The sequence below is a fragment of the Camponotus vicinus genome, unplaced genomic scaffold (assembly GCF_025532165.1).
Source record: "Camponotus vicinus isolate PSW18456_S1 unplaced genomic scaffold, iyCamVici1.0 SCAF_5, whole genome shotgun sequence".
NCBI lineage: Eukaryota > Metazoa > Arthropoda > Insecta > Hymenoptera > Formicidae > Camponotus > Camponotus vicinus.
The window spans coordinates 12,699,383-12,715,662 of record NW_028141977.1 but is presented as its reverse complement, the minus strand read 5'-3'; the positions used below and the strand labels follow the sequence as shown (position 1 = coordinate 12,715,662).

At 25.3% G+C, this 16,280-nt stretch overlaps 2 protein-coding genes and 1 pseudogene across 2 annotated transcripts in view; all 3 read right to left on the bottom strand.

The window, feature by feature from the left end:
- The window catches only part of Alpha-man-ia (alpha-Mannosidase class I a), a 478,743-nt gene that overhangs the window by 35,643 nt on the left and 426,820 nt on the right, over nt 1-16,280 (bottom strand). The window lies entirely within an intron of this gene.
- LOC145972520 (uncharacterized) lies at nt 377-6,926 on the bottom strand (annotated as a pseudogene).
- On the bottom strand, nt 8,984-11,502 carry LOC145972531 (uncharacterized). Its single transcript, XM_083101251.1, has 8 exons — nt 11,455-11,502; nt 11,261-11,378; nt 10,496-10,571; nt 9,965-10,084; nt 9,639-9,729; nt 9,396-9,541; nt 9,114-9,246; nt 8,984-9,031 (listed from the first exon to the last, which is right to left on the bottom strand). Exons 1-8 carry the CDS (start codon nt 11,500-11,502, stop codon nt 8,984-8,986), a joined length of 780 nt encoding a protein of 259 aa, XP_082957377.1.

The following is a 16,280-nucleotide window of genomic DNA, read 5'->3' as shown; positions in this document are numbered from 1 at the left end:
TTCCATTTTTATGTCATTATATATTTTTGTAGAAAATTTAAACTATTTTGCACGATAACTTGTTTTTAATATAATCATTTTTTTGAACCAAAATAACATGTTTTGTACAAATTAAAATAACAATATTTTATAAAAGCATATCATATGCTATTTTATAATATTTTTTTTATAGTAATATATATTTTTGACATATGATACTTGCTTCTTTTTTTCTTTTTTTGAAAAAATAAGTATTTAGTTATTATGTATACTGTAGTGAATGCTTTATTAGATCAATTACTCTTGTATTATTCTATTTATACTTGTAACAAGTATATCAGAACTACTTGCATTGAAGTTTTAAATATTCGGACTTATTTCACGGGGAGGACAATGATCATCGAGTGGACAAGATCATCGTGAAGTATGAAACTGACATGCTCGTAAGCTAAAAACGAAATTTTAATCCAGAAAATAAGCAAATGTGTCTTTGTCATAAAGATTACTTTAAGTGTTGAGACTCTACCGTGGCGAATCCTTCGAACGACGGAATAAACAATCCATCAAGGACGAGTAGAGGATGCCGCATGCTCCTTTGCATGGCAAGCAACAATAATTTTTACGCTTTTAACGGTGCCACGTACCATTTCGTGTTGTATCTGTACAAGTTATCAGCAGAAAACCATAATTAAAAATTTCGATAAAAATGCTGTGGATTACATTTAATATACATGTTATTTACGTTCTATAAAAGATACTGCCACTATGATCGATTACTTCCTGCCCCAGATAGTTGGAGAAAAACATGTAACCAAACTGGCCAGAGATGAACATACTGCTAATGATCAATTCATAATATTCTTTGGTTAATATCAGCTGAGAAAACTGTGAGACACACAGATTATAATAATTTGCTTTCGTAAGAAATAAATGTCTTACACATTACGAATAGTGCAGATATCTTGACATATCTCACCAAAATAATATATGAATTAGTTTCATTATGATCGATAAGCGTATATCAATAATTACTCACACGATAAAGATTAACACTTAATGACAGCACTCCTAATGGTAACAGTGATAAATATGCCCATTTGAAATTTGCCATTGACATTTCCATAAACCTAAAATAACACGATGTGGTATAAATAAGTATAAGTATAAATATATATACACACATATATTTAGTGGATCAGTTATATTTACTGACGATTCGTACGATTTCTCGTATACAATTTTCTCATTTATATGTAAGAAAGAATTGAAAAATTCGAACGGAAACTTTGCAAGAAAAGAAGTTTTCAATCAAAAGTGAATTATTAATTACGAACTTATTTGCTCGCCTGTACATATGGACGGCACTGATTATTCCTTTACACACGATTAAATTTTTTTCGGCAGAAGATGTAATACCGTGTATCGTGTTCTTATGCAGTGCCTGTTCTATGCGGCAACTAAAATTGATAATGTAATAAACGAATTATTTGCAAATTCTATTGATACCAATTGTCTTATTTTTCAAACTCTGAAATCTCGTTTTACCTAGCTACTTGGTACAAGCCACACGCATGTTGCACGTACGACATAAGAAGTGTTTCGGTGGCTAACACTGTGGTTAATCCACAAAAAACAATCAAGAATACGTGTAATGAAAGCGGAATAAAATATTTTTCTTGATCTACAAAATATTCAAGCTTAACGGGTAATCGTCGGGAACGAGATTGATTTACATTTGTTGCAATGTTTAGAATAAAATTTGATAAAAATTGCACCAGCATGAAGATGAATATACATAGATAAATAAACACTGCAATGATTGAAGAATTGTTATCGAATGCAGCATCTGAAAAAACTATTCGAAATGCTGCTTACATGTCGTAATCAACGTGATGAATCTTCCGATAGCCCAATATCTTTTTATTATTTCCATTTTTTGCGCATTGCTTAATGTATTGTAATTACGCCGCACTTGTTCCGTAAGGTCTCGCATCTAAATTCAACGATTATAATTATTTATTAATTTTTATTAAAAAAGACGCATTTGATAGGTCGCGAATATATTTACCTTTTTTATGTTTAAACAAAGAATATTGTACTTTAACATATAAGCTAACCATGGGATGCTGTATGCGAGAACGTGTAGAAAAAGATCAGTGTTATATTCTGTTGTGATAAAAGTTGTAAACTGAAAATGATATTTCTCTCCAATTTTTGGTTTTACGTTAAAATTATCGATTATTTTCTAGATAGAACAAGTTCGAAGAATACATACAAATATGAAAATTTTAATTATTAAAATTTTGAATTTTTTTTATTAAAAAAACTTTATGTAATATTGTAACATTTACAAAGAATATGTCACGTAAGAATAGTGGTATATTCCACTGTAACATATTTCGTTTCTAATTTTTACATTGAATAATTGTCCTCAATAAAAAATAATTAGTTAGAAAAATTAATTAGAATATACAAGCTATAAGAAAAGAGATTTTCATACCTGAAATATTATACTTGATATAAGTATTATAGTCGTAAATGTTATTACAATATGTCTGAAACGAGAATTTTGATACGGCCACATACCAGTACATGTTAACAGAATTCTATTAATCGTAAGATATTTGCTGTACAATTCTACCATTTCAGTGTAAATGTGACACGTTTATGTGTTGAACCTCTTTTTTTCTTTTAGATTTGGCTTAGATGTTTCGCACATTCGAAATAATGTGATATATGTGCGAATTATTATGATAATCTAGGTGCAAATTATTTAATTAATTTTATTTTATCTCCCAGCTGGCATCTATGTCTACAATAGAATGTTGCATAAAAGAAACGTTATTATTCTCTCTCTCTGACATAATGAACCGATTAAATATCATTTTTATGAATGTATGCATTTGATATTTCTCCTTCCACGCATAATCGATCGACGCAGGCGCAGTGGAAAAGTCGCATTCGCATATTTTTGATGTCTCTTCATTTCTAGTCAAGACGCGAGACGTTACAGTTCTTTTCTCGCAGTGGCTGATATAGTGCTAACACGTTAATACGTCATACAAAATTAATTTAGCTTTCATGCATTTTCGACCTGATACATTTCTTGTAATGTTTTCCACGCGATGTGTATACCTAAATACGAATAAATATCATACGATTTTTTCTTTCTGGAAATCTTTTGCGTAATTATAATCGTCAGAATATCGCAAATGTGTATCAGTATATCATATATCGGAATACCATGTTTTGTAAATTCACAGTTCGAAAAAGTTAATGAATTAATTAATTAGTAAACTTTTAGATTATTAACGCAACGCTTTAGTTGTGCTATGATATAAGTGGATTAAAAATTAGTGTGTTTGACTAAACCATCTCCGATTGTTAAAACTACATTGCCAAAATAAAAAACGCATTTTACAAATGTTAGAATTATTTCGCAATAGTATCATTTTATTGTTTGCAATGTGTTTCTTCGTTTTGGAGAATTAATTAATCTTATAATTTTGTTAGAATAATATTAAGACGATATCATTATATAAGCGATAATGTTTCTTCTCTATAAATTATCTCGTCGTTAATGTTTACTAGCAAAGCATTAATTCTTATTTTAATACGAATGCGATTGGCGTATTTTGTTAAGATTGATGTTTCTTTGTGTTCTTTTGTGCTTGTGGAAACGATACAATTCGTTCACAATTTCCTCTCCTTTTGTTCTTCTATTTTAAAATAAGAAGTCTTTTTTTTACATTTTCCAAACAATGTTTTTAATGACATTAGTGGATGGAATAAATGGGAACGTAGAAACTACAACTACCTAATAAAACAAAAAGAAGTATACGGTAAATACTAGTTTCCTGCGGTAGATATAAAACTAGTTACAAATTGTAAAGAAAGAACCTCTTTCTCGTTTCTCATTTTCTATTTTTAATATTTCGTTCTTCATGTTCTATATATGTATTTTCTTTGTATATATTTTTTTTCATTATAAATTTTCTTGACACGTAAGTGAACTAATTGTTTTCTGAATAAGACGGATTCGTATCACGTCTTATCTTTTCATTTGTTTGCAAATTCAAATAGAAGTTCGGCTGCCATTTTACTGATACTATTTTATATAATATAATATATATATATATATTTTTTTTTTCTCTCTGGAAGAAGTTTCATATTCTACATATAAAAATTTCATGTACTATATTTTATGTTTGAATTGAGTCTCTGATATTTCTTAAAATTAATAAATATAGAAATTTTTTGATGGTTCATTGTTTTTTTTAGGCCACAAATATTTTTAAATAATTGTCTTGATGCGTATTACAATTAACACTTATTGAAGACAAATATCTGTTGAAATTCTCTTAATTTTTTCTATATCTACAGAGAAAACAAAGATCGAACAATAGTAATATTACATATGACAAAAAATAAATAAATAAAAAATAAATAAATTATGATTTATAAAATTAAAAATTATTTTGTGTGACAAGCAGTGTATTTAATATAATCATGCTACATAGTGAATTCTAAGATGTCGATTTAGCTATTTAAACAAGTGAATCATAATTCTCTTGTTACTTGTAATTTTGCATTTTAATTAGGTCCTTGTAGGTTGTTTTGAGAAGAATTTTCGTCTCTGTGATAATTATGCAGATTATCCATAGAAATCTTAACGTTGTATTGACCAAAAAACTGTGAAGTAAGACATAGAGATGTTCACAAGCTAAAATATGAAATGTTAAATCAGTGTACATTTCCTATTATTATTAATTAATGAAATTTATTAAATTTTATACAATGTCACAAATAATGAATATGTATAGCAAAAATATATCCTTCACGTCGATTGCAATTTGATAAAATAAAATATATCATAATAAATATTTACTCATTTAAATAAATAAATAGAATTGTTTTACATATAACATTACATATATATATATATATATATATATATATATATATATATATTCTTTATATATATATATATTTTTACATTTAATCTATATATATGTTATACTTATTATATAATTTTAATATTTTTTAATACATGTTTTTCGTATATATTGCTTACCGAAGCGAAGCGTTCAAGCGATGCATCAATTAAGCCTAGTATTATAAATTTATTGCTTTTTATGCTTCGTTGCATTATAAATTGGAGCATTTTTTGACATCGAATAGAGACAGTATACCAAGGCAATTCGCATCTAAAAGTGAAATAATACCGTAATATTTGATTTCATAATTTTTTTATACGATTTTTTATATAAAACAGATTATTTAATACAAATGTCAATTTAATTCAATTAAATAAAATTAAGACCTACAAATCTAATATCAATATGCAATTTAAAATAATATTTTCAAATAATTATATTATAAGATTTTCACGTATCTACTTTATTCACATGGTTTTTGTTAATTTTAAAATGTTGCTTGTTACCGATAACATAAAATTGATATTGCAGCAAGCCCTATAATAGCGAAATACTGCTAAATAATAAAATATTCTGATTTAATGGTATTTACGTTTTATAGAATATTTCGTCACTGGAATTTGTTAATCTCTGTGCCACAAAATTATATATAAACATATAAATAAATTGGCAGATGACAAATAATCCAATTACAAATAACTCTTCCATTTTTTTCTTCAACCCTGCTAAACAAAGCTGATGCATGCAAAAAAATATTTTAAATCATAAAATCAAAATATTAATTTTCTACATTATACCCGTTAATATATTTTACAATAAAAATGCTATATTAATAGAGAAATGCACATGTTTTAAGTCAGAAGATGTTCTTTATCATTATATTCAACAAATTTTTATATTTAATTTTAATAATATGTTGCAGTAATTAATTCAGCGCGTATCATTTACAATTAATATAATACTCACACGAAACAGATTGATGCTTACAGAACACACACCTAATATAAGTAATATAAAATAAGATACCTCGAAGTGACAGTTAAGAAAATCGGAAAACCTTCAACAAGATTCTAGCATTAGCTCTAATGAATTGCACATTAATTGGGTATTGTTTATCTTTCGATTGTTTCATTAAAATCTAATTCGAAATTTCTTTCTGTACTGATTATGAGTTTTTTTACTATAATTAATCGTAAAATATCAATGGTATATATAGCTACGCACTTGATAGCTCGATTGTGAGTGGTTATCGCATTGATTATATTCGTGTAATACATCGCGTTTTTCTCCATCGCAGAGATGTGTATTTCGCAATCAAATGCATGCTCTATGCGAAAACTGCAGGAATAAAACATGCACATTAATAATTATATGTAATGTAAAAATATAATGAAAGATGCTCCTATAAATATACCATAATATAAGATTAACGAAAATTTAATTATAACGTTTTCTTAAGTTTCCTATTCCAGTTGCCAATTCAGTCTTTGCGGGTAAGTTTTATTAAATTTTTCTATTTCGATTCGTTACCTGGCAATTTTAAATAGAGCACAAGCATGTTGCATAATTATCAAGCACATTGTGTCGGCAGCCACTATTATAGTTATTTCTACTGAAAGCGCCACTGTCATGTGCAGAAATATTGGAACGAAATATTTTTCTTGATCGAAGAAAAATGTAGCTATAGCAAAAAGTTCGTAGGGACGTGATTCGTTTAAGGGCGCCACTATGTCAAGGAATTTTGGTAAAATTTGGATTATTATGAACATATATACGCATGAATAGAAGAATGCTGAAAAAATAATTTAAATCAAAGATAATAATTATATATCAGTAAAATGCAGAAAAAAATAATAATATAATGAAAAATATGCGCAAAAACATACGTAAAAAATTGAAAAATAATTGACATTGTTTCTTTCAATTAGAATTTTATTAAAAAAAAAATTTAAATGTAGTATTCAATATACATATTGAAGATTATTTTTTACTTGCTACGGTAATTGTCATTAAATATCCGATCTTGGTGTATTGCTGTAAGATTTTTAATTCCTCTATGCATTTTGTTGTATTCCAATGATATATTATTTGGTCATATATTTTTTTCATCTACCATTATCAATGATAATTCATGATGTTATATGTTATTTTTATATTCCTTATTTGTTAAGTAAAATAGTAAATGAATACGGAAATAATTAAATAAAATATTAATTTTAAATTTTGATTAGAATATTTATGTCTATTTGATTAGAATATTTATATATATTATGATTTCTTCAACTTTTCAATAAATATAATAAATTAACCTAACTTACAGCTTTAAATTTTACACAAAATGTAGCATATTTCAAAGAGAATATTAAACAAGGTATAGCGAATGATAAGATTTGAAGAAGAGATTCCAAATTAGATACGCTCGTCATGATCTTTCCTAACTGAAAAAAAATATATATGTGTGTATATATATATATAGTTTTTATTAATAAATCGTTTTCAATAATAGTTTTATCATATACATATATGTATTTGTTATTACATCTTATTATTATATCAACACTATATATGCTATATTAAAAAAAATTATATACATTTTGTAAAATTAAAAAGGACAAATTTTTGCATTTTCTCAATTTGCATTTCATACAATTTCGCTTATAACATTAATATTATAAATTTATTTAAAAAATTATCACTATTTCATTATATCTATTTCGTTTGCACAAATGCAAATAAATTTCATTCGTTTATTTTCATTAGGCTATTCAAACAGTGTTCTTAAAATTAAAAATAGGAAGATGTGAGAAAAAAATACCTGCACACATATGGAAAATGCGAGTAGTAGAATGAAAAATATTCTCTGAATATTTTTGAACATTGAGTTATTATACGGCCATAGACCGAGTGCGATTAATAGATTTTGACTTAACTTATAGTAACGCTTGCCAGCAAATTCCATTTTTTCACGAAGGCTGAAACACGACTGCGCCGGAAAATACTGTGGAAGCCCTGACTTCTATTCTCCGTCATATTTTATTAAAGATCGTTTATAGAGTTCAGAGAGTTTTTCACGCTTTTCTTGGATTATTATGTGAAAAATTTTGTGGGAATAACAGTTAATAATAAATAGGTTTATCTACCGGACGAGAGGAAAGAGCCGATAACAAGCGGATCGATACACTTTACTTCCGCAATGTAATTTTCGTAATTGTCGAAAATACCAATGATGAAGTAAATATCGCTCTGTAAAGTGTGCAAGTATAATGATACTATATTGAAAGGGAAGAATTGTTTTCCTGTAAAAGCTGATACACTTTCATTATTTTATAATAACGATCCTTAGTCTGTTTGAGACCTTACTTGAATTCTGTTGAACAAAATGAGTTATCTTCTATATAAAGAATGCAAATAATACTCCATTTGATCAAAATTGAATAAAAGAGAGACTGAGCACCGAGAAACTAATGAGAGAGAAAAAGAGATCAACATGAAATGGAGTATGATTTTAATGGAACTTTTCAAAATAATATTTTAAATAATATTTCAAAATAATTATTTTTTTGCAATAATTCATGCATGTTATTTTTAGCTCATTGATTTCTTTTTCTATACAAACTATTAAACAATTAAACTTTTAATTTGTTGGTATTATCATGTATTTATATGCGTATGGTTTTTCTGTATACATATAAATTTTTTTTTAAGTAAACAAAGATAAAAAGGAAAAAAACAATATTTTCTATATTTGTCATAAATTTTTTACTTTAAGAAAAAAGAAAAAAGATAGAAAAACAGCAAATCCAAAACTTTTGGTTAATCTATTTTTCTTTGTTATACAAATAAGTAAATTGTTATAATTAAAGTGATTTATTATCAATTAAGGAAAAATGTGACATAATTAATAAATAATGTTACAGTATATATTTAGAAGATTCGCAAAATAAGGAATGTTAGGAAATTTAAAATTGGCAATAAGACGATCGAGACATATATCTTTTTAATCAAATCTTTTAATCAAGCTTTTCATTAAAAAATATGTAATTGAAATTAATATAATTTCGTTATCATTAGATCGAGCACAAAACAGTGAAAAAAGAAAACAATAAACTCATGACCTGAAACAAAAAATTTAATTGTTTAAACAACAGTACAGTGATTAGTACAGTAATTATTTTCATTAATAGTGTGAGCTCTTACCGCGACCAAACCTTCCAAGCAAGGACTAAACATACCACCGGCATCAACTCTGTAAGTTTTTGTGGTTTTTTGTAACAAAAAAAGTATTAATTTTTGCGCTTTTAATGGAGCATTGTACCATTCTGTATTGCATCTGCATGAAAAGAAATACTAATAAATTTATAAATACGTCTTTGTAGACACGAATTACACATACACATGTTTAAAAATTGTAAAATTTAGAATATATTCAATATGTATATTTATTTTGAGAAAAGCAAATACAATAATTATACTTCTTACATTGTTTGATGGACATAACTGTCATAATTTATAAATTCCTGTCCAGCAAAATTGCCTAGAATTAGAAACAAAAAATGGCAGAATATTAATGAAACAGCTTTTATAATTTCCAGCGTTTCTTGTTTCATCGTGATTACTCGAAATAACTGTAAGTAAAATTGATGGTTTCACCAGATAGTTTTCTAAAACTAATAACAAAAATAGTGTGACTATATACGAGTATATAACTAGTGACTTACTTACATGAAAGAGATTAATGCTTCCCGAACAAATAATAATCGTAATTACGAGTAGGTAGGAACGTCCAAAAGTTATTTTTAATAATTCTGACAAGCTAGCAGAATAAATGACGCTTTATGTTATTATTCTATACATAATATATTAAGCATAATAATAGATATTTATATTTAGATAATTAATTTCATTTAATCTTAAAATAATTTGTTTAAAATATATGTATGCAAAATTGTATTCAAATAAAAAATCAAAGAAAGCTGCAATAATTATCTCTATTTTTGCTAATATAAGCTATTCGCGTGAAAGTATTGTGAAATTAGTAGCATACTGACTCAAGCGCTCTTCTATGAACGTCCACTGCAGCAGTTATTCTGTGATGGAATATAATATATTTTTGAGCTATACATTTTGCTTGCAAGGCATTTTCGCTTAGCATATGCTCTATACGGTAACTATAAAATTCAGTTTGTTATAAAAGAGATAATATATGCATATTACATCTATAGAGCAAGATAATATATGTAGATTACATTTATATGATCAAGTTTGTGACTATTATATATAATTATTGAGGATTTATCATCATAAACATTAACTATATATTATTTTTTATAAATATTTTTAAATAATAAATAGAAATCAAATAAAAAGAAAAAATTTAATAAATGCTACAAATATAAAGCGTTTTATAAATTAATATTTTATAAATTAATCGAATTATAAATCTGCTTCTGAAAAGATTCTCTTAATTAAAACAAACAATACAACTGTTAATATAATTTAATATAACTTAAAATATAGGGGGAAAATAAATAAAAAACAATGAAAAATTATTTAAGAATATACATTATGTCACAATTTACCTAGCAATTTTAAACATCCCGAAAGCGTGTACTGCATTTATTAATGCAAATGATTCAGTAGCTATACCAGTAGTCGCTGAAAGAAGTATTACAATATTTATGTGCATTGTCAGGACATGAAAGTATTTTTGTTGATCGACAAAATATTCCGCTTCAACTAAAAGTTTGCGTGGACGAGACTCGTTCAATGGCATTACGATATCAAATAAGATTGGGATATATTGCAATAAAATGAAGAGGAAAATTCCGAAATAAACGGATACACTAGAATATTAAAAATTTTATTAAATTAAAAAATAATCTATTGCATTCAAATTAATAACTTTTTTATATTAAACTCAATCAATAGAATTGTATAAATATATTTCTATACTAATATATATTAATCACATTAGAAACAAAGCATTGATTTTTATATAATTTTCGTAATATGTAATATTCATGATAATTAATATTAAATTTTAATGAAAACTATATATTAAATTGTGATGAAACTATATATTACTATAACGTAAGTTCAAAAATTCAACAAAGCCTAGTTTTTTATTATTATTTAAAATTGACTGCTATATATTTTCTGTAGTGATTTTTTTATAATCACATTGAGATCTATCTGTACAATAATTTTTTTTCAATATATTAAAATTTATATATTGAAAAAATTGTAAAATCTATCGTACTATTTTTAAGTTGTGTTTTAAATACGTAGTTAGATAATTTAAAATCAATTAAGAGCGGCTAATTGAAAATTTATTTGACACTTACTTGCTATAATTATCGTGAACAGTTTTCCGTTGTCAGTATATTTGCGCATTATATCAACCTCTTGATTATCTGTTAAAATGCTCCAGTTATCTCGAACACATTTTCGAATTTTTTGTATCTATTATGTATATAGTATGTACGATAAGTATTCGCTTATGATAATCAATTTTAAATTAAATTATTGTTGGACTTACATCTTCTATAATAGCATAAAAAGTAATGTATTTGGCAGTCCATGCCATAATCAAAAAATCATATGATAATATTTCCAAAAGAAGATCAAAGTTATATTTCGTAGTGAATAATTTGATTAACTGTAAATAATATTTGTTGATGCAAATTATATATATATATATGTGTGTATTTATATATGTATGTATGTATTCTCAAAAAAATAATTATTACTAAAAAAATATAAAAAAATATAAAAACACATATAATGTGTAATATATATGTATAATATATAATATATATATATATGCATGAAAAAAGTATCTATTTTATGTTTTAAATTCAAAAAGCCAAATATATATATATATATGTTATAATAGAGCTCGTATAAAACATATATGTATACAAATAATGTTTTAAGATTAAGGATACCCGAACAAATGCAAATTAAAACAATACATATACCTGAGATATTATAAATATTAAATATATTAATAATGCTAATACAACTTGAATTTGATTGATGCTGGAGTTTTGATGTGACCAGAGTCCAATCAATGCTAAAAAAATATAATTGAGTCTATAGTATTTCTCCTCAGGGAATTCCATCTTAAGCAGTTGTCAAAACGTTACTGACAATGAATACTTAGTAGTCTAAAGAAGTCTTTTTCCTTCTTCCTTTTTCCCTCTTCGCTTCCGTTTTTATAATTATTTTTTCTAGCATTTTATTTTAAATTTTTCTATAATGCAATACTCTTTTTCCGTCGTTATATGGATAATAAAGATAAAAATTTTATTTGGCATTTAAAAAGAGCTTAAATTCGCATTGAAGGAATATACGATCTTAAATAATTTAAAATAAAGAGAAATAATATATATTTTTCGAAATATACTCGCAAGAGGAGGACTATATCTCTGCTCTATTATGCAAATGGACGATAACTATTATCATAATTTGCAGTTATAGGTATGAATTATTATAATTTGCAGTTATAGGTAAGTATTAAGGCTTCTTTCTTGCCCTCTCCTCCCTCCAACACACGCGCAGTAAAGAACAGGACACTATACATTGGCAAAGTGTATTTCTTCCATACGCGACGGATTAAACATAATGTATTATGATATCTGTGATCCATATGTTTTATGTTTCTAAAATTTTTGATATTAAGAACAGTGATTAAATTGATTGTAGGAATAATTAAACTGTCACAATAAATAATTATTAAAAATTATATATTATATAATTATATATTATATAATTGTTCATCAAAATTACTAATAATTATTATATATCAAAAATTATAAAACAGTTTCGGATGTAATGTTTGAAACTTTGAACTTTTAAGATGCCTAGATTCATGTGAAAAAAGATGGCACAATATAATCGATTAATAAAAATAAGAAAAAAAGAAAAAAAATGCATGATTCACAGGGGAGGGTAATATACGTAATATGTTTCAATAATATCGAATTTTTATTTCTCTCTAATACGTTATAATGTAATGCAGTGCAAAATAGTGTTTTTTTTTCGAGAGAGATGTTTATTTACGCGAACGGTACACTCCATCGTTAATTATACTCAATGGAACTCACTAACTAGGCTCAATTAGGAAGCTTGAATCATATAGTAAGTATAAATGACAAATACAGCATGTTTTGAATAACCTGAATGAGATATCGTACCATTATTGTGCATAAGAATTTAAAAACGTATGTTAAACAACATAAAAAATACGCAAAAAATATGTGCGTAATAATATATGTGGTAATATATGTATAAATGTTAAAATATATTTAAGAATAGTGTTTTTTTTTATTCGACAATTTTTCATGTTTTGTCAACTTGACTTTTATGCCAAAATATTACAGTAGCTTGATAATATTTTAATGACATACTTTCTAGTTTAATTTTCTTCGTTTTAAACTAAATGTCTCTTATTTTCTTATTGAACAAAGAACAGTGAAATAAGAAAGTGACGTACTCGCGAGCTAGAATAAATAATTCATTTACATTCTTCATAAAAGTTACAATTGTATAATTTACAAATTTTTTAATTACCGTTGTAAAGCCTTCTAATGATGGACTGTATAAGCCGCCAACATTCATGTGATAACTTTTCATGGCTTTTTGCATAATAAATAATATCTGTTTCTGCGTTCGCAAAGGTGCATTGTACCATTGTATGTTGCATCTATAATAATTTCAAAGAAATATTATACATATAACTATATCATTGCATTATTTATGTTACCTACATCTTTTTATAGACATTAGTGTCGTAATCTATAAATTTCTGTCCAGCATAATTAGTTGCAAACATGTAGACGAAATGACAAACAACAAATACAACAGATCTCATTAAATCACTCATTACATTCGTCGATCTGATTATTTGGAAAAACTGCCAAAAAATAGTTTGTTAAAAAAATCTATTTATTCTTTACGTATATAATTATACTCAAGATTTATTTTCATTTTTCGATTAGAATAATTATTTTACCAGAAATAAGTTCACGCTTGTTGAAGTTACTCCAAATAAAATTAAAGCCAAATATGGTATCGCAAAAGTTGACTTAATAACCTCAGAAAATCTTAAAAAAAAATCAAAATTTTTTAATACTTGTTTATAGGAAAAATTGTAAATCTATTTTTGTAATAAAATAATTTATAGTCAAATACGTGTACACGCGCACGCGCGCGCTCATACACGCACATACATATTATTTATATATTTTATTAAAAATCACAAATCATATATATCTGTATACAGAATTAAAGAAAATTAACATTATTTAACTTCTTTGTTGAGTATGTAAATTATAAATTATATAAAACTACAAGACAAAAATATAATGCAAATTAACTGAATGAGGTTATAATTATTAATTTTATTGTCATTATAATTTTACCTGTTATAGCACATTTAAAAAAGTGAATTATTCTTTGAAATTGAAAATCTAAATTAAATGTAAGTTGTTCTTCTACTTTTAATATAACTTAATTATATTTTTAAAATAAAATGCGAAAATAATACGTAAATAAATGAAACAATATTCTTTAAAATATATTCAAATGTATTAAAATATAAATGGTATTTACAATACTAACTCAATTGCTCTTCTATGACCATTTACAGCAGCCACTATATTATTATAAAAGGTATGATGCTTCTTCATAAATATATTTGATACATTTTCATCGATTATATATTCCATGCGATAACTATGAAAATAAAATATAAGCAATATTTTCAAGATAAAAAGATATACGCGATTAAAAAAATATGTCGAATATACCTAGCTATTTTAAACATCGCAAATGCGTGTATGGCAAGTGATAAACAAAATGACTCAGTAGATAGAATCGTTATCGCAGCAAGTATTAATCCTATATCTAAATGAAATTGGATTGTGTGATAATATTTTTCTTGATCAATGAAATATTCGACTTGAAATAATAACTCGACTCGCCGAGATTTGTTTCGTGGTACTAAGATGTTGAGAAAACTTGGCACATACTGAATGCAAATAACCGTGGTTACACATACGTAAATCAATGCTGGAATCATTGAAGAATAAGAATTAAATATAAGGAAAATTAAATATGTGGTATTGTTATCAATATTATAATGATTCATCAATGGGTAGTCAATGGGTATAATTATACTTGATTGGCAAAATATCCTACTGCGCAATATTTTAATAATGTATTGGAGATTAATTACAGTGCATTAAAAAAATCTTCTAATATGCAGATCACAAATCAAATCTAATTTTCGAGTTATATATAATTACAATTGACCAGTGTAGAATTTACGTACTTTAGACTCTCTATGCGTACACACGCATCTGTCTGCTATTATTGATTTTTATAACTCAGCTGATATTGATTTTCACAGTTGACTGTGTTTTATGGTTCTTAGGTATAGATAGGTATATCATATACATTGTATTAATTAACTAATAATGAATAACAAGATAATTAATAATAAAAAATGACAATTTTTACATGTAAATTATTTGACATGTACATTATTTTTTAATGAACATTCTAAATAATCAAACAATTATTTTAAAATAATTTTTAAAAAATTACTCACTTTAATATTAAATCTTATTTTATAAAATAAAATTTATTTTTGTAAATTTATTTCGTTACTAAAGTAATGCAAATATAAGCTAGAGTTTTAAGGTAAAAAGTTATTAATGAAATTCTCACATATATTTAAATCTATATATATAAAATGTAAATTACAAAAATGTAAATTAATATTATTAATATTATTATCTTTTTCTAAAATTTTTATATTTCGAAGAAAATCAAATATAATGTAATTTTAATAAATTAGTAAAAATAAATCAATGTAATATATGCGTAACTTAATTTAATTTGTTTGATTTATTAAAATTATAAAATTTCTGATACATTAAAATTACGTATTTCCTCCTTTCAGAATGTAAAAATTTGAAAAAAAAAAAAAATAAAATAAAATAGTAATAATAAGAAATTTCAATATTTATTTTTTTGATGAAAATAGATATTAAAATATTAAATTTCGATTAAAGCAAAGATACATTTTATTATGCGAATAAATATTGCATTTAACAATTTTTGTTAAATCACAACCAATCAATAAACTATTCAAATTTTTATTAAATGAGAATTATTTAATTTAAATATTCAATTAATATTTGGTATTAATAATCAGCTTGTCATTAAGAATTGATTACTACAATATATGTTATACATACGCAGAAACCTCAAGATGCAGTCAGCTACACAGTGAAAATCAATATTACCTAAATTATGAAAATCAATAACAGCTGATAGACCAGTGTGCGTAAATGT